At 43.6% G+C, this 27,871-nt stretch overlaps 1 protein-coding gene across 3 annotated transcripts; it reads right to left on the bottom strand.

Annotated features, from left to right (window-relative positions):
- Positions 1 to 452: 452 nt before the first annotated feature.
- POU2AF1 (POU class 2 associating factor 1) lies at positions 453 to 27,572 on the bottom strand. 3 transcript variants are annotated; one of them, XM_026068670.1, is made up of 12 exons: positions 27,474 to 27,572; positions 15,316 to 15,443; positions 14,546 to 14,588; positions 14,183 to 14,454; positions 12,414 to 12,685; positions 9,066 to 9,171; positions 8,318 to 8,464; positions 6,174 to 6,225; positions 5,599 to 5,768; positions 5,068 to 5,184; positions 1,116 to 1,280; positions 453 to 614 (listed from the first exon to the last, which is right to left on the bottom strand). In XM_026068670.1, exons 1-12 carry the CDS (start codon positions 27,487 to 27,489, stop codon positions 543 to 545), a joined length of 1,560 nt encoding a protein of 519 aa, XP_025924455.1. In that variant the 5' UTR covers positions 27,490 to 27,572; the 3' UTR covers positions 453 to 542. The 3 variants fall into 3 exon arrangements, with proteins under 3 accessions (XP_025924455.1, XP_025924457.1, XP_025924456.1); XM_026068672.1 differs by lacking the exons at positions 453 to 614; positions 1,116 to 1,280; positions 5,068 to 5,184; ... (2 more) ...; positions 8,318 to 8,464; positions 9,066 to 9,171 and adding an exon at positions 10,414 to 11,497; XM_026068671.1 differs by lacking the exons at positions 453 to 614; positions 1,116 to 1,280; positions 5,068 to 5,184; ... (2 more) ...; positions 8,318 to 8,464; positions 9,066 to 9,171 and having other exon boundaries at positions 10,414 to 12,685.
- Between the last annotated feature and the right edge of the window lie 299 nt (positions 27,573 to 27,871).

The following is a 27,871-nucleotide window of genomic DNA, read 5'->3' as shown; positions in this document are numbered from 1 at the left end:
AGATGCAATACAGCCCTGCCAAGGATAACTCCTCAGGCTGGCTTGGCACTTCCAGGCTAGCAGGGACATCTGGGATAATTGCACACCAGAAAGGCTTCAGCGTTTCACCCAGTACCTCTGTACAGGACCTAACAAGAGGCACAGTTCTAGCATGTTTTAGAGCAGTGTTTCTCAGCCTTTTTTATCTAAAGGACTGTCTTGTGTTTTATTGCCACCATAGTTTGCAATTGCCACGAAATCAAAGTTTGGCTGTACATTTATGTAACAGCTGTTCACTTTGCTTGTCTTCTTGCTTACAAGTAATATAGTATGTTTGAGGATTATCAGTTCTTTTGTAATAAAGCTTTCAATTGTTTCCAAGTCCATCTTATGATACATTACATGCTGCTAATGGTCCACAGGTTGAGAAACACTGTCACCCCACCCTGGTTTAAAGACTCTAGAGACAGAGACACTTTGGTTAACCATCCTCACAGCTTTTCTAAAAGGCCTTGTGCAACCAGCAAGCTGAAGTTGAAACCATGCCAGAAACTGCAGGCAACCTAGGATCTGGCATTTCGGCGACAGGAAACAAATGCAGATGCAACTCTCCCTTTCTTCAGCAAATGCCTAATCTGCCAAAAAATTTAAAAGTTTATAATGCACTGTGTGAAACTGTAGATGGGTGCATGCATTAGCTCTGTGTGTGTGTGTGTATGTATATATACACACACACACATATAATATATACATATATATACACACGTGTGTGCATATCATATTATATATATACATATACATATATAAACACATATAAACATATGAAAGATTATAATGAGCTCCAGTAGCCTTTCTCATACCTGTAAGCATGAAATCTGAGCTTCCCTTGAGATTTGGTCCCATTATAATAAGAACTGTACACTGATACCTCCCCCTGATTTTTTTGGAGTACCAGCTAATTACTGCTTTATGCTCCTGGATTATGGGTTTACTCAAGCGGGGAACCCCAGTCTACACCACTCCAACCTCAGACCCATATCATATGACTTGATGAAGGCATACCCTCACCGTTCCCCTGGTAAGCACAGAAAACTGTGCGGACGCGTTAGGAAGCAGAAGCAATGCCGATCATGTACCTGATCCCCAGCCTTCCCAGAAGGAGCCATGTGGATTGGCTGATCGTTGTCTAAGTTTCGGATGCTTGGGTCTGCCCCGTGGTCAAGGAGCAACTGGATGATTTCTTTCTGGTTTTTGTCACGATGCAATGCAGCTGCCATATGCAAAGCTGTGTTGCCGTGAGCCTAACACAACAGAAAAAAAAGAAAAAAAGAGAAACCTTCTGATAAGCTGTGCCACCTATTCAGAACTGTCCTAGAAGCAGAGAATTGTGAAATGAGAAATGAAGAAACCTCCCACTATTGCTTACCTGGAGGTGAGGGAATATACACGTTCCCCATGTATAGCTGCTCATGGCTTGGCAGGACTGTGGGAGATTTAGGGACGCAGATTTCTCTCTGTGAYAGAACCCTACAGATTGGGGATCTTTGATACTTGGGGTACAGATATTTGGCTAGAGCAGCATGTGGGGGCTAGCAGCCCTGTTATCTGCCACATTCCTAATCACCCTGCAAATTCCCCCCAAATCATATTCTTATGTAGGTAGGGACCTGATGAGCTGTTTGAGAAAGCAAAGGATGGAGACTGTGCAACATGCCTTTGCACCCAGGAGAAACAATAGGAGCTGATTTACTAGGAAACATTTAAATCAGTCCTAGGGATACATAATGCATAATTTGTTGTGTTACAGATCGCACATGAGCTATGTGAGGACTGACAATACCAGACCCATCTGTGCTCCACACATTCCCACTGCTACCTCTACAACCACTGTCAAGTGCTTGAAAGTAGCAAAGAGACCTTGACACAAGTGAAAGCCAGGCCCCCAAATGTATGGGTTATATTTCAGACTGATCTCCTGCATACCAGGCCTCTTCTGTGATTGCACGCCTCCTCCCAGGTCACCAAACCCACAGCCTTAACAAGAGGCCCTTTGGAAGGTGTCAGGCCATCCTGCAGCCAACCTGAAGATCCAGCTGCCCGTGTCCCTCAGTGACCTCGTGCACCATGGGCTGAACAGGGCTGCCGGGAGGTCCGGCTCTGGAGCAGACAAAATGAATCATGATGGGCTCCAGATCATCTCCTCGTTCCTACCCAGAGTGCTGAAGGCTGCACTTGACTTTATTGTCTTTGCACCGTCATTAAACAGAGTCCTAAGGTCAAGGGCCAGCTTAAGCATTTCTTGACTCCAGCGTTTTGGGGGACAGGATTTGTGCAGAAACGATGGACATAATTTGTTGCAAGGCCACGGGGGGGCGCAGGATGGAGCGCGCAGCAATTTGTTGCAGACAAGCTCTGATATCACCAGACTGTATAGAAATCTGTGCCACTGCCTAGTCAGGTATGACTGCTAACGGTTTTAAATGACAAAGAATTAATAAGCAAATGCATAAGGCCAGGTATTATTTTTAGTCTGCAAGAAGTCTCATTTAGGCAGCTGTGTATTTTTTCTCTCTGAAATGATCATATATTTCTCAGGTTCACTTCTCATGAACTTGCACTGTTTGGACACACACTATAACCCCTACTACTATTCCAGTTTTTGAAAGGAATACATGTAATATTCAGGTCCTATTGACCAGTGACACATCAGGACTTTGAAGCACAAAACAAAATAGCAAATTAATATGGAAATCTTAAAAGCTCTTCTTACGCAATGTATTTTTACAAGCCCTGAACCAGCAGATCCTTGTCAATTTTATCATCTCATAAAGTCAAGGGATGGTCTCAAGCTCTTTATAGGACTTCTCATTAAAATGGAAGCATCTGCATCTGTTTGCTGCATTAAATGCAGGAACATTTGTTATCTTCCAAATACAGGCATGGGGTTAAGAAAACAAGGCAATGTGACAATTGACAGTTCCTGATCTTGAAGCCTTTCCATTAGCTTTAATGGGGCTTATCTGAGACAACAGTCTGGAGCACCCATATACGGGCTCTAAAAATTCTTCAGATGGAATATACCTCAAAGGTGCCAATGCTTTTCTCATTATAACATCCACAAGGAAGAGGAAGTGAAATGAGAGAACCACAGCAAAGAGCGGATGAGCCAGGGAAGCCAAAACACAGACTCCAGCATCCCTGTTTTCATGCCTTCTTCCTACTTGGAAGAGCTTGAAAGCTGGGACAGGGAATCAGCCAAGCTTGCCATCATATTTCTCACTGTCCTAGACAGTCCACCAACAAGACTGAAGACTCCAGGTGATCCTATCACAGTAGAAAACTCACAGGATTGTGATCAGGAGACAACAGCAGACTCCCATGGACAAGCTAGTGCATGCTTAATGGGTTTTAAAAGATACAGAAAGAACGTAGCAAAAGGCAGTATAATTTCACCTTACAGAAAGGCAGAAACACAGTGTAGGTACCCACACACACAACGCAAAATGTGCTTCCTGTCCTCCAGTCCAACAGAAATCTGTAGGAAGAAACATAAACCCACTATCTACTCCCCACTATCTGCTCCTAGGTCACCAACTGAGTCAATAGAAAATAATCAATTCCTTTCTGATGGACACAAGCGCATGGATGCTGTACAGAGTGCAGGGCAAGGCTGAGAGATGGTGACCCTCTTGAATTCAAAAGCTAATGCACTGACCCTCTCTAAACAGGGAGTCATGGCCTTCTCCTCCCCTCCCATTGTCCTTCTTGCTCACGCTGGATTTTCTGCAAGGGTAAATAGTTCATCTCTGCAGAAGCACCCAAATTTGCCACTTAGCCCTGCTGGAGGGGGGAAGCTAGCCAGGAGCCAAAGCTCTGGCTGATGGCGCAGACCGATGTCTCAGCGAAGGCACAGGAATGTCAGTATTTCTGTTCACAAGGATGGGTGCAGCCCAGATACAGCTGCAAGATAATGTCACTGCTTTATATCTGTTCAGAGGTGAAGTTTGGGGCAGCAAGGGGATGGGTGACTCAGTGGCAGCATTGGGAAGGTTTCTAGCTTGCTTTCTACATCCTAGGGATAGTCATGCCTCCAGAAGCCCTACACTGAGGAACCAGCATTAGCAAACCTTCAACTTAGAAAGCAGGGCTGTACAGAGCACCTAGAGCCACAAATTTAGCAGAGTCTCAAGTCCCCAAAATTCAGAGGTAATCTACTTTCCAGAGTGCCTGTGCTCAGCAAGGATGCTGCCTCCCTTCAAAGAGCTGGTTTCGCTGTGCTCCACCTGCTTAGCAGTTTCAGTGTCTGGGTTCACTGCCTGCAGTACATGTCTGTCTTTCCTTACTGCTCATGACAGCTTTTAAGGCTTGGTGGGCCCTGTAAATATTTTGATTCTCTAGGCTCAAACTCACAGTCAGCCACCACAATAAGGAATTTGTGCCCAGGCACAAACAGAGCTGGGAAACTTGCAAATAACATCTAAGGCAGAAAGGGTCACCAGCTCGCTGAACTGAAATAGGAGCTCTGCCCTTTGCTGTGGATGGTACTGCTGACAGAGGTCACTGGCACACGGCTGCCCTGAACTGTCATCTCTCAGCATTACCTTGCTGCCAACAGCAAAGCATTGCATCACTGCAGATCTGTTCTCTCAATCTTCATCCTAAGATAATAAAGTTCATGTTCCTCCTCAAGTAACTGCTTCCCACGTCCTTTCTCTTCCCTGCTTATCTCGCTCTCTCCTTCTGTCAGCTTCCCCCTGCTGGGAGAGGGCCCAGGTTTCATGATCAAACTCAGAGTTCAAGCCAGGCAGTGCTTTCCAGGTGAGATATCTATTTACTGGAAAACACAGTTTCAGGTAAAAAAAAAAAAAAAAAAAATTAGGTTCAGATTCACCAACTGTTGTTCTTTTCCCTCTAGAAAAAAGTATGGGGGAAGAGGATACCTGATTTCTGCAGGACCCCAGACACCTCCTAACAGCCCTGTCTACATGCAGCCTCCCACTGCAATACAGGTCTCACACTAACTTCTCTCTACATCTTCTCCATGCACAGATTCATACACAAGTCCTGCCCACGCAGGGCCTAAGTCACCTTGTTGTTGAGAAAATCCTTGGACTTGAAAGCGTTCAGCTCCAAGAAGTATCTGAGCAAGGAGATGTTCCCATCCTGGACTGTATAATGAAGAACTGTCTTGTTGCTTTTCACATCCTGTTTAGAAACAGAAGAGCAACACAAAATACGAAACGTTTTGCAGAGCGGCTTAAAGACATTATACAAATCCAGTGGACAAAAGCCTAGGCCAGCTCTGCAGCTAAACGGGAGCACCTCCCTCCCTTCAGTGGCCCTATTACCATCCAGTCTTTGCTTTAGACCTTCCTCGAGGAAACTAACTCCAAAAGGCCCGAGTTGGGAGCCCAAATTCTCACCCAAACTCTCTTCATCTAACATTGCAACCAGTCACTTGAAAGGGGAAGAGCTTGCTCCTTCTGTCAGCAGTTTATTTCTTCTTTGATTCTGTAGTTCGAGCATAGCGCAAGTGTCAGACAGCACAGGAGAGGTTTCCCACGTGAAGGAGCAGCAAGGGAAAACGAGTGACAGAGAGAGGCAGCGCTGATTCCTTACCCGGCTGTAGATGGAGGCTCCCGTCTGCACCAGGAGGTGGATACAGGACTCCAGCTCTTTGCTCTGGTGCTGAAAATCCTTCTGCCGCTGCTCCACCGTCGTGTGGAGACCCTGCTGCTCCCGGAGCAGGGCGTTATGGGCCAGAACGGCACAGTGCAGCGGGGTATGGCCTGGAAAACCAAGGCAGGACAGGAGATAACGGCACTCCCAACGAAGTTAGGGATTCACAGAGAGGAAGGGAGGGCTTCAGGGAAGAGCGTGTGTCCGTATCTGCATTTTTAAGGCACAAGCCCCTCAGCTGGTTTTGGAGGTACAGTGTTGGTGGCTGTATGAGATACTTTACAAGGCACTTCAGCATGTGCTCGGTTCTAAGTGTGCATTAAAAACATTGAACTCTGTGACATTTGAGTTCACAACAAGGACTTTCCCTAGGGCAGTCAGTTTCTGAGGCCACTCTGGCCTCCCAGCACACCACCAAATACTGATGAGCATCAGTCAAAATCTGAAATAGCCAATATAATTTTTTCAGTTTCTTAATGCCAGTATAAAATATTTGTACAATCAAAGGGTCTTACCTTCAAAATCCTTCATTTCTAAATCAAGAGAGAAACCTAGTGACAGTATAACCTAGAATTGACAAATGAAATGGAAAATTTTAGTTCAATGGAATACTGTCCAAGCCAAAATTAATTAAAACTACAAGTCAAAAAAAAAAAACAGGAAAATTATTATTTAACCACAAGCTAAGCTACCATTTGACACTAGATTTTAGTGCTGGGAATCTTATTTCCAAACAGTGACATGCAGGTTTATCCAAGATGATTGTTTTCCCTAAATTTAGAGGTCAAGCTAGCCTCCTCGCTTTCACCCTGACCTAAGCAAATGCACACCTCCATAGCACTAATTCAAGTTATTCAGTGTTACTCTTGACAAGGAAAAATGAAAATCTCTCCCTGACATGTAGAGCAAAACTTTATTACATAAAAGCTCCCCACCAGTAGAAATTCTCAGACTGGATTTATTTATTTATGTGCAGCAGTGTGACAGGTTAATAAAATGGCTTGTTGCAAGGGCTGCAGCAGTAAAAATGTACAACTTATAAAAGAAGTGAAGTCATGGTCTGGAAACGAGCATTGCTTGGATTTAGCAGAGAGCAAACAGTTTGAAAAGTCAGCTTCAGAAAAYGACTGATCTGATGGGATGCAGTCGAGTAGCTCCTTACCTAAAATATTACAGATAATACATTTTTTGTTCTTGGTTGAATAATGCGAGTTGCTCACATTTCAGCATCTTGGCGGAGAATTTTGCACTGCAGTGACTCATTCAGAACCGTGTCTAGTTAGACGAGGCTCAGGACATAATCCTTCCACTGGAGGATTATCCAGAGACGTTAGGGCTTGTGCTCCCTTTTCATAACAATAATGTAATATATCCAGATCAAATATTGACAAATAGCTTTGAGGTGCCTGATCATTAGAGATTAGATGTTTAGTCCATTAGAAAACATAAAACAAATAAAACAAAGGAAACCATAACATTTTATGGCTTTGACCCCACTGAGGAGCAAGCCCATGTGTATTTTCCCTTGTTAGGTTAGGTTAAAAAAAACAAAAAAAAAACAAAAAAACCCAGAAGGCGTTTCCAACACAAGGCTCTATGGAAAGTTTTGATGGAATCATCTGAATGAAACGTGCTTTCCTCGGCTGAATGAAACACCTGTTTTCCTAAGAACTCACGATGTTACACATTAACTGCCTGCTTGTGACTTAACCCAGGACGTGGGCAAAGGAGGGCTAATGAATGATGGAAACCAACCGCCGGCGTGCCGGTGATCCTGTGGCCCTTTCACTGGTACGTTCCTCATCTGCAGAGGACTTGGGGCCCTGCCCTCCGGCAATCTCATCGGCACGGCTGCCCTAATTCTCTGCAACAAAGCTGCCTATACTCAGCCCTCATATGAATCAAGGGAAGCACATTTCATTTATTTAATTTTATGGCCAATARCTAAGCAATTAACAGTCACGTTCCAGTATACTTATCTGTGCCATGTAATCCTTTGCAAAAATTTCCACTGTGGTTTTCCTAACGGGCTAACTTGCTCTCCAGCACTGTTATAGTCTGGCTGGCACATAAGCTAAAGGTAGGCCCTGTGTACACAGAGATCTCTGCTAAACTGAAGAGTATTTTTAATGCGTTACAGTGGCAAAGGTGCATTTTTCCCAACTGCTAGATCCATCCCTTCCCTGAAACAATACAAGTAGCCTGGGGAGGGGGGGAAATCAGTTGCACTACCATTATTTCCCTAAGGAAACAGTTTCCATAGTAAAGCTCCATCCAGCAGGGAATCAGAGGTCTGCGCAGCCCTGACTAACAGCAGAGGCGTGCTGACACCCATCTGTATGGGATACCCAGTTCCTTTCCCTTGGGGCAGATGTTCCCAGCCCCATGTAAGACTTGAAAGCTCTAGCGGATTCAGGCCATACAGGAACATCTAGTTTCTCCCATGACTTGGAAAATTTTCCCCAGTGGCTCTTGGTTTCACATATAATGAAAAAAATTTGTTTTATTTTGAAAGCTCTCTTTTCAAAAAGAGACTTTGGCCACTGCTCATTGTTTACTGACATCTTCCCTTTTGAAACAGTTATTTAAAGACATCAATACTGCGACTTTATTGTAGGTTTATATTGCTAGCAATCAAAACCATAAAAGCTTTTCCTACCTGGAGAACCTGGGCATACCCATACGTTGCAGCGAGATGTAAAGCCGACTGCCCTTTGTTGTCTACAGCATTAACATCTGCTCCTATCTGGATCAAATCGTAGACAATYGCTGGCTGTCTGGCAGTGACAGCCACCAGCAGAGGAGTCTGAAAAAAGCAGCACAGCAAATAAAATGCGAGTGTCTTCAGGCAGATGCCATCATAAGAAAGAAAGGGAGAGTCTGTGCTGAACGGGATCTAGAAGGCCGAGAGCTGTGGTACAGAAGTCAAAGACAGCTCACAGGCAGATTCTGAATCCCACAAGTTAGGGCCCAGGGCACCTTGAGAGTGGGGGCTTTCCCAGCTCCTACTGAACTCCACTTGCTGTACTTAAGCCCTAATTTGGATGATAGCGTGAGCTCAGCACCTTGAAGTGTTATTTATGTCAGATGCAACACTCTGGCACATACCAGATGTTCACAAATCCTTTGGCCTCAGTGACTACTGCCAACACAGGGGTGCCTTCCTAGATCAGTGCTGTCTTAGACCACTCTGTGAACCATAGACTGAAAGGAAAAGACTGTTTTCATCCCACCTAACTTCAGGTTCCTGTCAGAGGCACCTAGGCCAGGTGTATCATTGCCCAAGGCTGCTTCTGCAGTAACAGAGGGGCTGAGCTAAATTATCAAGGCATCAGTCACTCTCAGCCAGGCAAAGTTCAAGCCCATCCCAAATGCTGCTGTCTGTGGGAGGTGGTGGTCTGCATTACCTTTCCTCTGTGCTCCTTGGCATCAAGTCTGTGCAGCTCTTTCATTCGTTCTGCAGCTGCCAACGTATACGACCTCATACCTTTAGCTGCATAAATATGTAGAATTCTAAGACAGTAAATAAAGACACTGATCATTGCTTAGCCATGAATCACCCTGGGAGCAAACAGTTTTACAGGGTAGCATAGCTGCTTTGAGGGGTTTATACCTGGGGTTTCACAGAAAACAAGCCACCAGCACTGGAGGGCTTGACATTGAAAGCASCCACTCCCAGGAAAAGGGCTTCCTACCTCAAAATAACTGCTGTTTTCATAGAACCCGCAGCGCTCCTGAGCTTTGACATCCTGTCTCCTTTCCACTTCAGCACATTCTGTCAGGTGAGACTCACCCTTGTGCCAAGAGGTATCCAAGTCCTCCACAAACCCTAGTGTTGGGGCCTAACATATTGCTTCAGATGATCTCATTTGTTTGGGGTGCTACYTGCTTGGACGCATGGGTAACATCTCAGCATTTAAAGTAACAAACAGCCTCTTCCAATTGTGTATTTGCAAACAGAGAAAGTTCAGCTTTACTCGGTTACCTAAACTAGCGGTGAGGTGGACTGAGTCTTTATCTCACCTATAAAACAAAGAGCTGTTATGTCCCACAGCAGTTACGGGTCAGCTCATAGCTTTCTGGTGACATGGTCCTCAGTGAAATGGAAAACGCTTCATTTCAGTTGCATTGCTCTGTGTCTGAACTGCAGAGAACTATATGGAGCTCTGCACCACTACCATTCCTCCAGGTCATGTTTCCAGTGGTGCCAGCTGTGCCTTACACCATGGGTAGCTTTGTGCTTCCTCTTTGCACAGGAGGAGACCATCCTATGGGCAGTCACACCAGCCCCTCTGTGTCCCTCCAGGCAATAACATTCAATACTTTTTTAGTCAGAAGCTGGTGGGGCTTCCCTTCTTTTCCCAGGTGATTTCGTACCACAGGGCCACACCTTGCAATCTCAGGAAGTGGAAATGCAACCTTAAGTCTGGTCTGATTTTCAATCAAGTTCAGCAATAGCTGAGGCTGCACATCCGCACATCCCCAGGGATGCTAACAAAAGATAACAGAGAMTGGACTGACATCTGAAGTGCAGGAGTGCTTGCGTGAGTAAGGACTACATGAGTAAACAGTRTTTCAGGCAATATTTGGATCATAGAGGTCATTTTAGTCTCCCTTGATTTGCAAAATTAGCAGAAAGCCTAACAGCTAGTCTGTGCTTKTAAAGAGCCTGTAAACATACTACGGAACTAAATGAGTGTTAAGTAAACACTCTGTTACCCTTTTGGAGAGGAAATAAAACACTCTAGGCATATGAAAGTTACTGTAGATCTTTATTGAAGATTTTGTCTTTTTCTAACCAGAACAACCCAGAAAGAAATTCTGAAACAGTTCATCATTGTTTTATATTCACACACAGAATTTACATACATTGAAATGAAAGAAATTTAAAAGCAATCTTAGTAACCATGGGCTTGATTCACAACTGTATTATCCCAGTTTTATCTACTGAATGTGGTTTTACTTGTAAAACTGGAGTAAACAGTGGTGAACTAAGCTGCTTTTAATTAATTTCTTTGCTGGGTTTTTCTGCCAATGCAAGCCACTAATTTCAATACACCTGAACTATTGCTACTTCCAAATGACTTTATGATCACTTATATGATCTATGGTTTATCTGTTCCAGATTTGTCAATATTAAATAATGAAATATTTTTTGACAGTCCGAGACTTTTGACATGAGCTTGAAAACCTCACTCAGGCATGAACTGTAAGGTCACTAGAAATATTGCCTGGGTGGCAACTGAAGCGCTGGGCACCAGTTAATAAACAGTGCAATAAATTATTTTTCAGATAGTCTTGTAAATAACAACATCACCTAAGGATCCTGGGCTTTAGAAAGCAGAAAAACCCAGAGAAATTATGTTCATTGGCCAGGAGTCCCTTGTTTATTAAGAAAACAATAAACAAAGTTAGAAGTGGATACAATCTCCTGCAAATATTTTTGCCTCTGGCATGGCACTCATGAACATCAACAATAATATTTACAGTYGCATCAGAGGAAACAGTAAAGCTACTCATTTGCCAGAAAAGAAAATCAGAAAGCTATAAAGAGAATGCATGCACCTGGGAGACTACAGCACAGAGAAACTTTCCATAGCAGTATGGCACAAGAGAGGTCACTAAGGTTCCCTGTCTCAGCACGGCACCGCCAAATTCACACTCAAATGCTAGAGAACAAACAAAAGTATTGCCRGCTAATAGTAATGCCATGAACTCCTCGTTACACTGAAGTCCAGATTTTGGAAGACCCTGTCTTCTCAATGATCTCCTGATATGGGGCCATGTCTTGCAATCCTGACTCAGGCAAAACTCCCGGTGACTTCAGTGGGACCAGGATCTGTCCATTGGTAGAACATGCAGCATTACCAGCCAGCCACAAAACCAGGCCCTCCCCATCTTTAAGGTGGATATTGTAGAGTCCAAAAACATCCTGCAGCTGAAAGATTGTGACTCCAAACCACCGCCCCAGATCTACATGTCTGTCTATCAACCTGGCAAGCGTGCCCTGCAAGTGAAATCAAACACTTCATCTAGGCCATTTTGTGCTGCTCAGTGAATAGGGATATCTGACTGCACTGGCATTTAGTTCAACTGTATTGATTTCTTGTCTTCGGACTGATGCACCTACAGCAGTAAAACAAGCCTAAACTTTTCATTTTCTTGTTTTTCCAAAGGGGCACTTTGATTTAGAAAAGAAAAATCTCAATTTAGGCCTCAAAAATATTTTCTAGTGGCCTAAATCCAGTAAAGATTCCTCCATGGACAAAGCAAAGAAACACATACAAGGCATTTATACAGAGCTCTAGAAAACAGTCCTATTGAATAAACCCTTGCCAACATTTAGAGACAAGTGTACCCTTACCAAATGGTGCAGTTGAATGTGGCTACACTGCAGTATGTCAATTTGAGACCATGCCCCGAGTCTGAGAATGAGTCACCTCGTGTTGAGGCTGAGCCCAAGAATTGCGCAGCATTAAGAGCCTGCCTGGGAGAGTTAGCAGCGCTATAATGGCACGGCAATCTCGTGCTGAGCCCCAGGACAAAGTGAATTTCACACAACACGCAAATCGTGGTGCACTAGAGATGGACAACAAAGTACCAAGTAAAGCCCCCACCCCCATCCCCCAGGCCGCTTTTCCTTTTTTTACTCAAAACTCACTGTGGGGCCAAGTCAAGCATTGAGTAAGTGGGGATCAGGCCCAAGATGTGCAACTTAAAGCCCTTCAACAGAGAGAGCGTGATTTAAAACATACGTATCATTGTCTTCATCTTCCAGAAGCAGCTTCTCAATGGGCAGCGTGCCGATGACTCGCCTGGCATCCTCCAGCTCCTGGGGGGCTGGCTCAGGAATGGAGATTGGCAAGGGCACAAACTGCGGCCCGGGAAGCGTGGAGGAAGCGGGCTGGTACTGCAAGGTGGAGGCTGGCAGCGCAGAGAGGGGCTGCGCCCATGGGAAATAGGTGAGGGGCGCCTGCTGGTCCGTCACCTCGAGCTGAGGCACTACCGCCGGGGTGGCGCTTCTGGGCTGGTAAAGTATGAAAGAAATAAAATAAAACAATTGGCCAGGTAAAGGGGGGCGAGGACAGCAAACCAACAGATTAAGGATGCTCAGTCTCACTTTTAACATCCCTTTTCCTGTTTCTGGGTAAAACTTTATGCTGAGTGTGACAGTTTTCCCACGCTGGCCCCCATGAGAGTGGTGGCTGTGGGTGTCCCAGGTGCTCGCTGGCAGTAGTTTGCACTCATGACAAGTTCCCTCTAGCTTTCTGTTCCCACTCCCACCCTCCCTGTAAGCCCATGAGACAGTTACACCCTGCACTGAAAACTGCCCTCCCTGACAGTGTCTCTTTTGGAACATGACTGCATGAGCGCAAGGCACAAGTTAGCTGCCACAAGGCTGAAGGCAGTTTATTCCGGCCTCAGTGACAGCCCATCATGAGCAGCCCCTGGCAGCCACCACAGAGCCACATTTGAAATGGCAGCACTTCCTCAGCAGCAAAGGCCACAGGCATGGGTGCTTGCTGATTTGGTGTGTGTGTTTTGGCAGCTGAACTGAAACATTCAAAGGAAAATAAGCTGCTGAGGTTTGACTGAAACATAAGCCTCTGTCCTTCTCCCCCCAAAAAGGGCAAATTATCTTGGATCAGCTGAATAGATTTTGTCCAGCCTGAAACCAAATATTCTGCTACATATAGGTGGTGTTTCAGCCCTATTCTTTCGTCTTTAACTATCAATTTTTGAGAAATTTATGACTAAGTTATTTTTCCAGCTCCACCCAGTGGACATTTTTTCCAGAATCCCACTTACTTGAAAGAAGGTGTGTGTGTGTGTGTGTGTGTGTGTGTGTGTGTGTGTGTGTGTGTGTATTCTCAGAGTTAAATGGTGAAGAATCCCTTGGAGACTGCCCAGAATCTCAGGAGTGACTGTGTCCTTGTTATTTGTCCAGACAACAGTATTTATTGGCTGTGCAATACTCTGTGAATCCATTCAATCAACAACTATAATTCTACTTTCTCAAACATTGCAAATCAAAGCTGCAGAACACTTCATCAAGTTGGAAGTGATGACAACAGTACATGTAATGTTCCTTACTATTATTCTTGAACCTGCAAACAATATCTTCCTGCAATAAACATCTGTCACAGCCTTGATCAAACTCAGGACACTGGCAAGCCTGCTGCTGACTTCGATGAGAGATGACTCATGTCCCAGGACAGCAGCAAGAACAATCTGGCTGTTAATAATGTGGAAAGTGCTGGAAGGGTGGGGAGAGCTGAGGAAATGGCAGTAGAGTCTGTCTGATTTCAGTGCAACTGCCTCTTTTTTGTCACTCTCAAACCACACCAATTCCCAGCACAGAGCAGACAGGGTCAATGCTAGAACAACTACGGGGCATAGATGCAAAGACACACAACATTATAGTAATGAAATAAATTGCACTAATTAAATCCTGGACTCCCTATGATTCTTCCTGGAAAGTGGGAATTTTGCCTTCATTTACAACCTAGGTATTTTGACTTACTGCAAAATTGGTGATCAGCGGTTGAGAAGCGTAAGTCAGAACAGATGAAGGTCCAACAAGCGTGTAGCTGGGACACATAGGCTGAACATACATATCTGCTGTGTATGGACAGCTGACTGCTTCATGGGACACATAATCAGGGTAAGTCGTCCACTGAGTTAAAGGCTGTAAGGACGTGGGAGAGGGCTGGGAGAGCCAACCAGAACAGAGCGCTCCTTCATCTGTGATAGGCAATGCAGAGGCAGCAACATCCATATCAATGCAAGGCTGGCCTGAAAAACAGAAGAGGATCRAAGTCCAGCTCAGGCAGAGCCCTCCCTGCAGCAGGGCTGACAGACACTTAGAAAGGCAGGGAAACATTACCCATTGGTGAATACGAAGGAAGCGGCTGATGGGGTAAAACAACCTGGAAAAGAGAACAAAAAAATCCAGGGATTAGGCTGCAAGTTCAACCCCCTTTGAGAAGCATATGTTTAGAAACAGAGTGTATTAGCTATTATCAGTTGAAAATCAGCTACTGCTTTGGTGCCAGTGCCTGAAGTTTCCCTACCTTCCTCTATAAAAGAGCCAGGAGAAGCGAGCCTGGCAGCCACCACATGTGAACTCCAGCCCTCTCTAGGAGCCTAGCCAAAGCCCATGTGTGACTTCAGCTCAAGAAGGCCTTAAACAAAATATAAGTTTTGTGTTGCACCATTGCACAGAGGAAGTTCCTCTTCAGAGAGGAACCAGTCAAACCACCTCCTTCTGGGAGAACAGGTAGAGGTAAGTTGAAACTAATAACCAAGTAGCCAAGTATGTCTCCGACTGGTCCCCTTTTGTGCTCTTGAACACGCTGCTTAACTTCCAAGCCACTTTCTGTTCCTAGGGGTTAGACCCTGCCAGGTGCCAAGCACTTTCACCTTTCTATAAAGTCAACAGCAATTTAAGTTGCTCAGCACCTGAAAGGTATCCTACCTAAACTGAGGAAATATTTATTGGTATCTCCAGGTAACATAAGCTTCCACTGCCTCCAAAATGCTTTGGAGATGCAAAGGTTCCTTTCATTGCCATAGTATTGCCAGCTGGTGCCAGGGCTGGTCAACCATCCAGCTAGAGAGGAAGAATTTTCCTCCTGTGTTTGCTTTTTCTCTTACCGTTGTAGCAGCTGTTGCATTGGCATTATGAACATTTCCCCGTTTCCTCTTCAATAGCTCCTTCACCGGCTCTTTGACACGGACACCTTGATAGGGGCGAGGCTGCGGCTGTTGTTCTGGAGAAGAAGCTGAGAAAGAGATGCAGGTGACATTTATTTTCCTTTCCTGCCACCTGCACAGAGCCAAAAGCCCCATGGCAGCCCCCTTGTTTGCAGGCTGCGCTCTCAACATGGCCAGTTTCCGGATCCACGTACATTTTCCTCCTGAGCTAATGATGCCTTTTTGCTGATAGGGGATGTATCATGCCATAGGCTTTCTCTGGACCTTTGCTGCTTGGATGACACGGACATCACACAGATCAGACCATGAGAAAGCTCGTAGCTCCTTCCAGCTGTTAAATGGCTGCAGCAACACTGGGAGACTGAGCCCCTCTGTGGTGCATTTAAAGAGCATCGACACATAATTCACAGTCCAAAAGCTTGGGCAGGCCCCGCAGCTGGAATGGTCTGGAAGCCAGGCCTGGCAGCTTCCCCAGCCAAGCTGGCAGGTGTTTTTATGGTCCACGGAAGCTGTGTCTTATCAGGCGCAGTGTGTAATGAACATGGTCTGTTAAACAGATAGCCATATCAGTCTAGACATTTATGAAAGCCAGRGAGAATGTAGTTCCAGGAAAACGGATCACTGCTGTTCCATATAGAATAATGCTCTATTCCTAAAAACAACAGCTATCAACAGAACTCCACCTCTCTATGCGGGTGAGTTTTATACACACATGAAATAAGAGAGGAGCAGTAGTGAGCCACATGCTCCAAAGGGAGATGAAGAAGGATGTCCTTCTTCAAAACTTACCAACTAGGTAGACAAAAAACAAAAATAGAGGCAATGGACACATTCTGTTGTTTCTCAGTCTCTAGACTATGTCCTTCATTCTGCTACCTTCAGCAACGCTACAGTGTGTTATTTTTTTTCCTCCCCTTAATCTCTGAGCCTGAAATTCTGGTTTCCTCAGGTTTCTGGCCAAAGCAGCATGTCAGAAACTGTTTATTTTATTCAGCCTGAGACTTCACTTGCTTGTATCAGCTTTGCATTGCTTCGGTGCCGTTGATTTGCAGTGCAGTGATTTACATCCACTTGAGGGACAAATCAGACTGGCTGTATCTAACAGTTGTAGAATACAGATTGGTTAGTAGATATCTAGCACACAGAATAACATAAATGCTGTCCAGGTAGATACAYAAATTAGTAGGGATTACACATTCAAGAGAAATGTTATATTCTGTACTTAAAAGCAAGCTACAAATACAACCCAATGCAGAAAAGCATCCTTATTTGGAAAGCCATTTAACACCTCGCTTGTTTGGTAGGCATACCTCATAGCTTTTGGGGACAGGCACCTGAATTTAAGTGCCATCATAGACCAGAGTCATGTTTCTGTTCCAAACAGTTTTGTTCATAGCCTGGCCAGGAGGTATATAATCTGGTCAGCTGGGATGTGACACAGCTTTGCAGACAGTTATAAAGACAACTAACCACAGAGCTTAAACCCATACACTCTGATCCATTTTGAAAATTAAAGCTGACAATCAGCTAAAGAGGCCTATCACGAAGCCTTGCAACAACTGAAGTTAGAGGAAGCACAGTTCTTCGTATGCCGATACTATCAAGCCATATCTTACAAGAAGTATTTGGAGGCAATTGATAGCAGGAGGAGGCCGTAAGATATCAAAGCTCAGGAAGGCCTGATATTTGTAAAACCACTGATAGCAGTACTTGCTGCCTGCTCCTTTTTACTGCACTTTGATTTGTAAATATGCTAGTTGATAAGTTTCCATTTCTAAAGATCACAGTTGGCCTTCAGTTTTATGAGTTACAGCTAGATATAGTTCAATCCATCTCGAATCTTAAATTTGAAGCATTAGTCCACCCAGAAAACATTTATTCAGATTTACATTCTGTACTTCGCACAACAGAAGAAGATGACTCATTTTACTTTTTATCATCTCTTCCAGCAACATGCAGTTATATCCATACTGAGATATTTCAGTTGCACCTTCTGGGGGGAAGAAAAGTGGAGTCTAAATACAGACATTGTAAGCTGACCTCAACGAAATATTAAACAGAATAAGCATCTCTGCTTTAATTTCATTAAAGAATGAAATACTTTCTTCTCTTCAGCTTTGCCACAGCAATTAAAAAGTTTACTCTTTCTGCCTCATTACAGACCATTTGATCATGAGAAGCTGAAAGGCCATTATAAATAGCTTTGGTACCAGACACCGCTACAAATATATACTCAACCATTCTCATTATTTGTTACCTTTGTGCATATATGGAAACTCCTGTGCTTTAAATTAGGAGGTGAAGAAAGGTGATTTTTCAGCCACTCTCTGCTCTATCCTTTCTTTCTGTGGACACTCTCTGTGGGACTTCAAAGTGGGACACTTGCATTCTCATAAATACTGTGGCTTTGGAAATGCGGTTCACTAAAGGAATTAAGGCTAGTTTAATTCTACATACAAGAATCCACAAGTGGTTTTAATACAGTTCATATTTTGCTTTTCAAATTTAATTGATATTAATTTATCTGAATGTTCTGGCAAACAAAAGATGGTGCTAAACAGTGCCTTTATATGAGCAGTACCGATAACTCTGAAAATGAGCTGGATGCTAGACAAAAGACTAGAAATAAGGAGTATTACAAAGGTTCCTTTTTGCTCTTATATGAGATTTATTTACATTTGGAAATGATTTATTTGAACTTTACTGAAGGCACTTCAGAGTCAGATGTTGCTGCTGTTTATGCTGAGTGAATACATCAGCTCCACTAAAGTAAATATGAGCTCTGCTATAGATTCCACAAGAGACACAACTGTTCCTCTTGGGTAGTATCTTATCCTTGAGCCTTCACACCGATTTCACAGAACCTCCCTTCAGAGTCAGGGTGGGGAAGGATGGCAGTTTCTGGCTCCAAGTTTGGGGGATGGGGAAGGAGAAATTTACTGTAAAAGCTGACAAATATACCTATTCAGAGTTTCCGGTGTAAAGCAGAGTAACCAAAAAACTGAAAAGAAAAAAAAAAAAAGAAACCCAAAGTCTGCAGAACATATTTCAGTTCCCCCCAAGCTGACCTCCAGAATTAAAAATAATGCTAGCACAGCTGCTTTTCCACTGTTCAAGTGTAGACCATGTCTGAGCGTTACGGAAGAACCACAGCAAAATGACTTTTGGCTTTGGCGCACAATTCATCATAAAGCAAAAGAAAGATGACCATTTAAAAATAAAAGCAATTTGAGAAGTAATGGTCATCAATAAATATAGGTAATTTCTTCGTAAGGATATTTTTATCTCCTGCTTCTTATACCAGGGCTGTCTTAATAAACTAAGAAGCCTGCCTTGGACTGAGTTTCAATAAAACAAGACTGTTAGACTGTTATTTAAGCCATGAGCTGTGAATGCTAAGGCTCATGTGCCCAAATTCCATTCAAACAAATAAAAGCAAGGGCATGGTGTGCGTTGCAGTGGTCAAAGCCACCAGTCCATTCTAGCTGCCTCATACTAGTCATACACCACAAAACAGCCATACGTCCTCCTTAATGGGCACTGGATCTGGATTTGCAGCTGCTCTCTGAAGTTGGAGCAGTACAAAGCACGACGAGTTCAGAAGAGAGGGAATCTAATCTTCGCTTGATCATAACCTGTAGGAAGCTTTGCAAAAGTTTCTACGTGTAAACGTGTTTTAGCTCATTGTAATGCTTTTGTCAGGCCGCCTTACAAACCCGCAGTGTGTATATATGCTCAGACTCCTTTCATCAGCGTTATCACTTATTATATTTGTTGAATGTCAACAAAAGCCTAGCACAAAAAAATCCAAACCTTGAGGACTTCGAAGTTATCCTTCAAAGTGGCTGGAAAACACATCAGCTAATGAGAAAGTTACCAAACACACTAGCCCCACTAGCTCCAAGTACCAAGTGACAACAGAGAGAAGCTCATACTGATGTTTGACTCCAGATCCTGAAGAGACCTCTTCGACTCAGCCTGAAACTGTCAGGACTGCACAGTTCGGGTTGAATATTACTGTAGGGCAGTTTTTCCACTAATTTCAGTGGGCTTTGGATGAAGACTTGACAACTCCATTATTACTGTTGTTAAGGTCAGTACACTTATCTCCTCTATACCGCTGACACATCTGACAACTGGCTTACACCTGGGGGAAAACATCATTTTCCTTGTGAGTATGGGTCCAAGTCATGCCAAAGTGGACGGACCCAATGGGTATCTTGCTGTTTGTTTGCCCAGGAGCACGTCCAAAGTCATGGGCTGACAAGAGCTTCAGGAACACACTGTACAAGGCCATTTGCCCAAGATGAGCAAAAAGCTGAGCAGGTTAATATCTTGGGCAGTGATTCTGTAAACTCTGGCCTTTACTTGCTTGTGCTATGGAGAACATACCTGAGCTATGTCCATAGCATCTAGTACAACAGTATCCCATTGTTGCATGGTATTTGCCTTCTCCAGATTATTGTCAAAGCGGGTTTGTATATGCAGATGCAGTCTTTTTAAAAAGATCTAACATCCATGAAATGCTAGCTTCAATAAAAGACTGGTCAGCGAAAAGACACTGCCAAACAGTTAGACTAAGCACCTTTAAAATTCATGTGCCTCTGCATTGGTATTTAACCACTGCTGAAATGGGAGGCAGGATAATGACAAACAGCTGTTGAAAGACTGCAAAGATCAAAGCGTGACAAGTTTCAGACCACTGAACTTCATATTAGYGCCACTGGCCTTCATACACACATGAACTGCAGATCAGTTTAAACCTTCATCCTTTCAAACGAGTCAGAACAATTTCCCATCAGGCCAATTTTCAATTTGAAATACACTGTTAATCTTCAAGAGTTTGCATGACTGACTGCCTGCAACAGCAAATGACACTCTTGTCACTGTTTCAGAAGATTTACTGTTTCTTTGCTCACACGCTGGCATGTGATAAGCTTATCAACTGATCAGCATTACCAGTGTAAATATTTTTCTCTTTTCCTCTTTCACCTCCAATGTAATAAAAATTTGGAGAGCAACACAATAGAAATCTTTCTTATTTACAGTAACACCAAAAAGCAAATAGTAATTCTTGAAAACCAAGAAAAAGTTAGATTTCAATTAACAAATCATCAAGTTTCTGGCTTGGATTTGGAAGACCAAATTACATAAGGCAGCTGCTGACACTTTTATTGCACATGGTGAACTTCGGTTAATAAAAAGAATAAAGTGGCTTAATTTTGAATGCAGTACTTGGATGCTTTGAGTCTCATCAATACYTGCTTCCAATAAAACACTGATGCCCATTTAGCATTTTAAGCAAAGGATGCATCTGGATTATACTTGTCTGCATTTTACGTTGACTGAAGATGCAGAATCCTTCAAAAATAGTTTCAAAAAATATCGCACTAGCAATATTATTTTGGGTCTGCTGCTGCTTTGGAAATGAATCATGTGATTAGAGCTGACATCAGAATCAAGACGGCTGCTTTTGTAATATTGATAGTGTTCCACAATACATCACAGACCACAGTGAAAAGCACTTTGATAAAATCTAGCTCTTCAACAGCTAGACAGGCATTCCTTCGTACGCATATTATTTAATCAGCTTCCCTTATACTTATATCCAGTCTACCTAACCATTCATAGTAGCAGATCAGAAGGATCTTGTGGTTAAGACAAGGAAACCTAAGTTCAATTCTTAGCTCTGCCAGGCTCCCTGTACAAAGTTGAAAAAAAGAGTCATGCAACAGGTAGATCTCTGAAATTATTCAGCCGCCCAAGTGTAAGTGCTTCAATAAAATTGTTAAAAGCACTTTTCAGCGGTTTTAAAAATCCCTGGGAAGGACGATCCACAGTTGTCAGGCACTGAGGTCCCCCTTGTAYGTTACAGATCTATACAGAGAAGAGATGAGAATCCTCATTCGCTTTGGCTTTCCCGCGTTTGCACGGCTCTTAGGGTGACAACCTGCCAGGCCCCCCCAGGGTACGTAGGTGGTGCTGGAACAGCATGCCAAAAGCAGCCTTTCTCATAACAGCCAGAGCAGTGTACAGTCTGGATGCTCTGACTCTGATCACAGTCTCTTACAACACAACAGCAATATCCATTAGCATTTCTTATGCAGCGGAGTAAGTACTGCAATATTTGTTAGGTCTTTGTGCTCTCTCAAGCGGAGCCATCCACCTGGGAGGCTTAAAGTGCACTGCAGAATGAGGGTTCCCTGGCAACGATCAGCGAAGACGAGCCCTGCCCTCATCTGCTGCCTAACAGCTTCCATCAACATCTTATTTAGAGTTAAAAAAAAAAAAAAAAAGTGGAGCGACCCTTCTTTGTCTCTGCTTGCTGATAGGTCTGGGGCAGGGAACCAGAGCACTGAAATTCACTGATCTGTTTGAGACCTCAGATGGTAAAGTGAGACATAGTCACTCAGGAAAAAGGTTATTCACTTAAACTTCATCCGCAGCCCTCAGTGTCCTCTCCTGCATGTGTCCCTGTCACAAGCAATCAGATCAGTCAAAAAGAGTGGAATATTCTGGAGTGACCCACCTGCAACTCGTGTCCTTTCTTTCCTCTTGAAAGGGAAGCAAAAATCCAGCTCGTTAGTACCAAGATCCATTTTAGGGAGCTGTGTTGGTGGTAACAGTTTAGGGCRGCTAGTAGATAGCAGGTCTCTGGTAACTGGCCTACTTGACTCATGCAGCCCACTCTCTGGCTGGCACTGAGAATGAGCAACCTGCCACATCATGCTCAGATACAGACTTACACACACTGTATGTCTCAGGGCCACAGGTTTGCATGTCATTGCCCATTTGAAGGGCTGAACATGCAGCCCTTTCTGTGCATCTCATCTCCCTTGAAGTGTTACCATTATTTTTTGTAGACTACTTTGACAAGGAAAGCAGGACAGCAGTGGATTATTGTCTGTACTGTTTGTTACACTGAGGGTGGGTATTTCAAAAAACATTTAGTTAAATGCAAAGCACTAGGCAAACATCTGGGCAGAGAATCTGCTCTACAATAAACAGACAAACTCAGAGCAAGAGCAAAAGAACCGAGTGATGGTTCATTGCTCAGCATAAGGAAATGAACTTGGGAGGGTTCTGAGCATAATTAAATCAATAGACTAAATACTTCTCGTGCTTACCAACAACTCAGTACGGCATTTGGCTAGGTTTCATTCTGTTCTCCTACACAGCAATATAACGACTGAAGTCAGTGAAACAGCATTAGTGTGACAGCAGTGTAAGTTATTTCAGAATTATGCCAGTATCTTTAACTATTTGCAGTTGGAAGGCTGATAAGAATAAAATTAGCCTTGGATGCTAGCAGGTCCCTGTGCTGTTGTCACCTGTCTGTATCATTCTTTGAGTACAGTATCCTTTTGCCCACTGTTCTTTAAAAAAAGAAAGAAAAAGTCATCTTCACACCTCCAGATGACTTAAAGGAGAGAAAGACTGAAGAGCACCATGACCAACCTATACTGAGTTTAGATAGAAAGAAGGTGTTGCAGATTGCAAACAAAATCTTAATTTTGTAATTTTTCCACCTGGATAAACTAAAAAAAAAAAAAAATCAAGGCGAGATTTGAAGAGACTTGGGAAACAACATGAAAGCCTGGCTACAAATCCCTGGAGCTTCAATTCACCTAACAAAAAAGAGTTTCCAAGTGCCCAACATGAGTTGGCTGCATTGGCCACATAGTGGTGGGGGCTAGTAAAAAAATTTTCAGTTTCAGAACAAGAGAACCCCTATTACAAAGGGGAAGCTGAGATAGACAGAAAGTATCTTAACCATAAATCTCACCCGCACGTCTTAATTCCTCCCAGCCCATAATACTCTTTCCATTTTAGTAATGCAAGCTTTCCATTTAATTGCTCATGTGGTCATTTGTACAGCCTGACACCTGCTTTGTAAAGCATGGATGGGCTCAACTTTCATACTATCCATTTTTCCCAGTGGGGTTTTACCAAAATTAAGACCCACAAGATGCAGTTTCAGCTCTCGGTCTCATTATCTGATACTTTCAGAAAGGTTGTACAGTACTCCACATCTGTTGTGTGCAGAAAAGGCTTTATGCATTTAAAAAAAACATTTGGGAAGAAGTTTTCAAGAGGTGCAAATTCATGCATCTCAGTTGCATGGGAATCTAAGCATCAGAACAGCCGAATAGCTGAAAATCTGATTGCGTGCTGAAGTCCCATTGGATTGCAATAGGAGTTGAGTGCCCAAAGCATTTTGACCTAGCCAAAGAAGTCGCCTAAATATGAAACTCTTGCAGAATTTCAACCTGCTTGTATACCCTCTCATAACAGAAATCATTTGCATGAAAGGTATGTTCATTTTGCCTTCAAAATATAACATGGAGTAACTATCTGCACAGAGCCACGTAACAGAAAAGTAGCTGGTGGTGCGCTTTAGAAATTTCCCAGCTCTGAAGGGCTGCCCGGCTGCAGAGTGGGCCTGCTTCCACTCAGCACAATCCTGCCAAAAGCTGGGAACCCCCTACCAGTCACTTCGGTTCTGCCGTGGGAGGGGGTGCTTTCGGGCTGAGACACTCTCTGGGGTTTTGCTGAGCGGAAGCCCTGGGCCCCACTCCTACAAAGAAGTGCAGCGTGCCGTGACTCTGAGGGAACGATTTCCAGTGCGCAGGGCCAGCCATGCGAGACCTGCTGGCGGACAAGGGCTTCTAGCCGTAGCAGGTGAAGATAGGGCCTGTTGGTTTCCCTTCTGTTCCTGCAGGGTTTCTCAAGAAAAGGACCCTGAAGAAGTGGGAACCTGCCCTTCAAAACGTGTCCACGCACTCCCATGAGGCAACACATTTAAAAGTGATGTCTTATGCCACCCTCTGGCTTTCAGTTTCAAAGGTTTTTTTGGTTTTGTTTTTTTAACATCTGGGAAAAAGCATGGAAATTATACCAATCATTTTGAAATCTATTTTACTAAAAAATGGTTTTCATCCAAACCAAGGCTTCCTTATGGAAGAGGTTGCCAGGACTCCTATGCAGTCTCCCTCATGGAGGTACAGATGGAGCAAACGCTTCTGCCTTTGCATTCAGGCTGGCACTTACCTTGACCCAAGTAGCAAATACAACGCCAGTCAGGTAATCGACTTGGTTTGGCAGGAATGGTAAGGCAGGAATGCCTTAGCATCGAGCATGCCCTTTGCTTCCTCCAGCAAGGTAATGGTACATAACCTATCTACATCTGCATTAGTCATCAACCTAGTGTTTAAGCATTTAAAGCCGGGCTTCATAACGACCTTGTTTTTGAACCCATTCTCCTTCAGGAATGAGGGCCATATGCTGGAGTTTGCAAAGAAACCTTAGGAAATCAAATGCCTGATTCCAGTTATCTTTCACTGGCACTTCAGTTCCTGCTTCCCTTTATCTTCTTTCTGGCTCAATTATTCCAGCCTCCCTGCTACCTCTGCCAGATCCCAAGTGGATAAAGATCTCCTTTAGATGCGCCCCAATACATGGTTTTGTGCATCCCTATCCTGGTTACTCCATAATACCACAGCTTAGTACACAGGGAAGCCAGCCACCTGCAGGGTGAGGACTCTCAAACCCTGACATCCCTTCTTAGGAGGGTATGGCCAGCTGTCAGCCTAGGTCCCATCTACCTGGCTGTGTGGCAGCACAGTACCACAGGGGGACAAAACAAGACAGCTGCCCTTGCCAGGACTAGACCCATCTATTCCTATAATGACAGTGYGATCCCCTGCCCCATTACTGGGGAAAGCTTCACCCACCCCTCAGAAGCTTCCACAGACTTCTTATCCATCTATCCAGGGTGCCCTTTTGCCAGAATACCCGAGCAGCTCATTTGGCTTTCAGTTGTTCTGAAACACCCTGCATGGCAGAGGAAAGCTATTCCCATTTCCTCAGTGGGGGGCAGAGCAGAGCTTTTATACTCTCACATTAGCTTGGGGCTCATGCAAACAAACACCAAATTTCCTGGCCACCCATACTGTATTTCTGTCAACTTACACCCCAGGGCAGGCTWACTGACTCTTTTGGGGGCACTGATGCATCCATGTGGTCATAGGTGGTTTGAACCAGATGGTGCAGGAAACTTGAGGCCACAGTTGGTCACACTAACAGAGAGTATACATGCACCAAAGAGGCCGAATGGAGACTCACAGAGATACTGAGAAGTCTAACTTCCACTGAAACTATTGGGAACTGGTACCTAAATAACTGTGCTGACCTAAGCAACCTACCTACAAGTCACACTGAGTCTCTGGTAAAGCAGGTAAGTGCACCCAAGCAGCCTGAGTCACAGTCATCAGAATACCCTTCCTGTCTACATATGAAGCCAAAACAAGTAATTCATTCCTATAATGGCACAGGAAAGAACTAGGGTTAATAAGATAATAAGGTTTCATGTTGGAAAAGTAATTCTATATTTATGTTCAGCAAAAAAAAACAAGGGTCCATGAGATTGAGGAACTCTAACCATGCAATGACACAGCAGACAAAGAAAGCAAATACCAACAGCAAGCACAAAGTCAGCCAGAGAGTCACCTACGGAAATTTCCCCCTCGGCCTCTCTGGGTCTTAGTAAACACAGTATCAGGCTGCTCTATCAGCCAGCCTAGGAGACAGACAAGTCCAGCCACTCCTCTGGCTGCTTCATTTGACCAGCGTGAAAAAGACTTCCCCAGCAACAGCGGCAAAATCAAGGCAGTTGCTATGTCCCATGCAGGCTTTCAAAACAGCCAGGAAGCATTGCTGTAACAGGAGAGCCTAGGCTCGAGAAGCTCAGGGAGGATGGAAGGACAGGCAGGCGTTGGCCAGAAGTTGTACTGTCTGGAAACTATCAGAGAGAGTAGCAATGGCACTGAGGAGATGCCTGACTTCAGGATATAGGTTTTGATCTCTTCTAATGCAGACTTGTAATTCCTGCTCACCTTTGAAGACACTGCACGTATAAACACAAAGGAAAAGTACTGATTCAGCTACCAATTTGGTTCTACCTAAAACATAAGGCTGCTAGCATTGCCCTTGTCCCTGCGGTGGGGGGAAATCATAGACTTCCCAGAAGGAAAACAACAGTTGAATCTAATCATCTTGCACCAGTATGCTCTACATCATGTACCTACAGATTCTGAAAACAGCACAAGATAATGGGAAACAAGGTGTGTTGCTGTAGTGCTCCCACTTGCTGCTTAATACTTGTCAGACAAAATGAAACCTGACTTAATAAGCAGTCCGAGCTTCTTGCTACAGGACTTCAGAGACCACAATATAATTTCACAAATATATGTTTTAGCCTCCAAAGTTTTCAACTGAAAGACGCAGAAATGTGTAATAGAGAAAAAGGGTTAATTTTTAATAAGCTCACAAAGACACACAAATAGTAAATCAATCTCTGTATGACTTATAAACTATTACATAGAGGAAAAGAAGATTAATGTTAGTTCTATATTAGATAAATCGCTGGAAAACGTTTAAGAAATTAGCCTCTTCCATTCAGGTATATTGTACTCCAGGTTAACTGAACAGTATGGTGAAATGCAAAGAAGGTGACCACAGTTGCAGAAACAATCATCATCTACAGATCCATATGGTGAGAATGAAAGAACTGCAAGAAACGGAGCAAACACCTACCTGTATTAGTGATCACTAAACTATCTGAGCAAAGGTGGGCCAAGAGAAGTGAAATTATCTTGAAAACAACAAAGTTGATTTCCTGTAAACTCATAACTGTATTGCCCTCAACTGTTTTGTTTCTTTATCTTTTTTATTAGTTGAAAAAAGTACTTATCAAAAAAGACACAGAAATAAGATTTCTCACAGGTTTCACTTTTAAAAAGGAAAATTCTCTGGTATGTAACCACTGTAACCTTTGATATAATACCTGCATCCTGTTATTGTTTTTATGAATCATAGTCTTCCACTTGATTCATAGTGATGAATGCCAACAAAGCAGCAATGCCGCCCTGTCTTAATATCCCTACTGGAAAATTAGCATCATGCCTTAGTATTTGTCTCTCTTGAGCAATGCATCTCTTCGAGTATCGTCTCCCATGCTACGCTAATGCTCATTATTCATTACGATCTTCATCATTTATCACAGTTATGAAAAATAAAGGCAATCAGAGCTCACTTACATTTTTGCCAGTGCATATTCTGTGGCAGGACGGAGTCTTTTTTCTCTTTGGTGAAGATAGTTTGGCTTTTTGATTGCTAACGTGTGTTTGACTCCTTTACAGGGGACGTGATAACTGACTGTCAGGATGTTTCTTTCGGCTTTTTAAAAGCCCCGTGTTCCCGCTGAACTCTGTGATGTCATCACATCCTCCAACCACAACCACTTTTATATTTTCCCTTGGTCTATGTTGTTCTTCATGACGCTAAACTGTTCCTCCAAGGGCAGAGTGCTCTGGAAGATATTATGCATAGAAAGGCACTTTATATCACCAAAATGTATTTAAACAAACAATCAAGCCTGGAACCTGCCACTCATGGGACTTTTGTTCAAGTTTTGCAAAATGAGGTCAAAAGGTTG

This window comes from Apteryx rowi, unplaced genomic scaffold, assembly GCF_003343035.1.
Source record: "Apteryx rowi isolate R43461 unplaced genomic scaffold, aptRow1 scaffold_278, whole genome shotgun sequence".
In the NCBI taxonomy this organism is placed as follows: Eukaryota; Metazoa; Chordata; class Aves; order Apterygiformes; family Apterygidae; genus Apteryx; species Apteryx rowi.
This window is presented reverse-complemented; position numbering and strand designations above follow the sequence as displayed.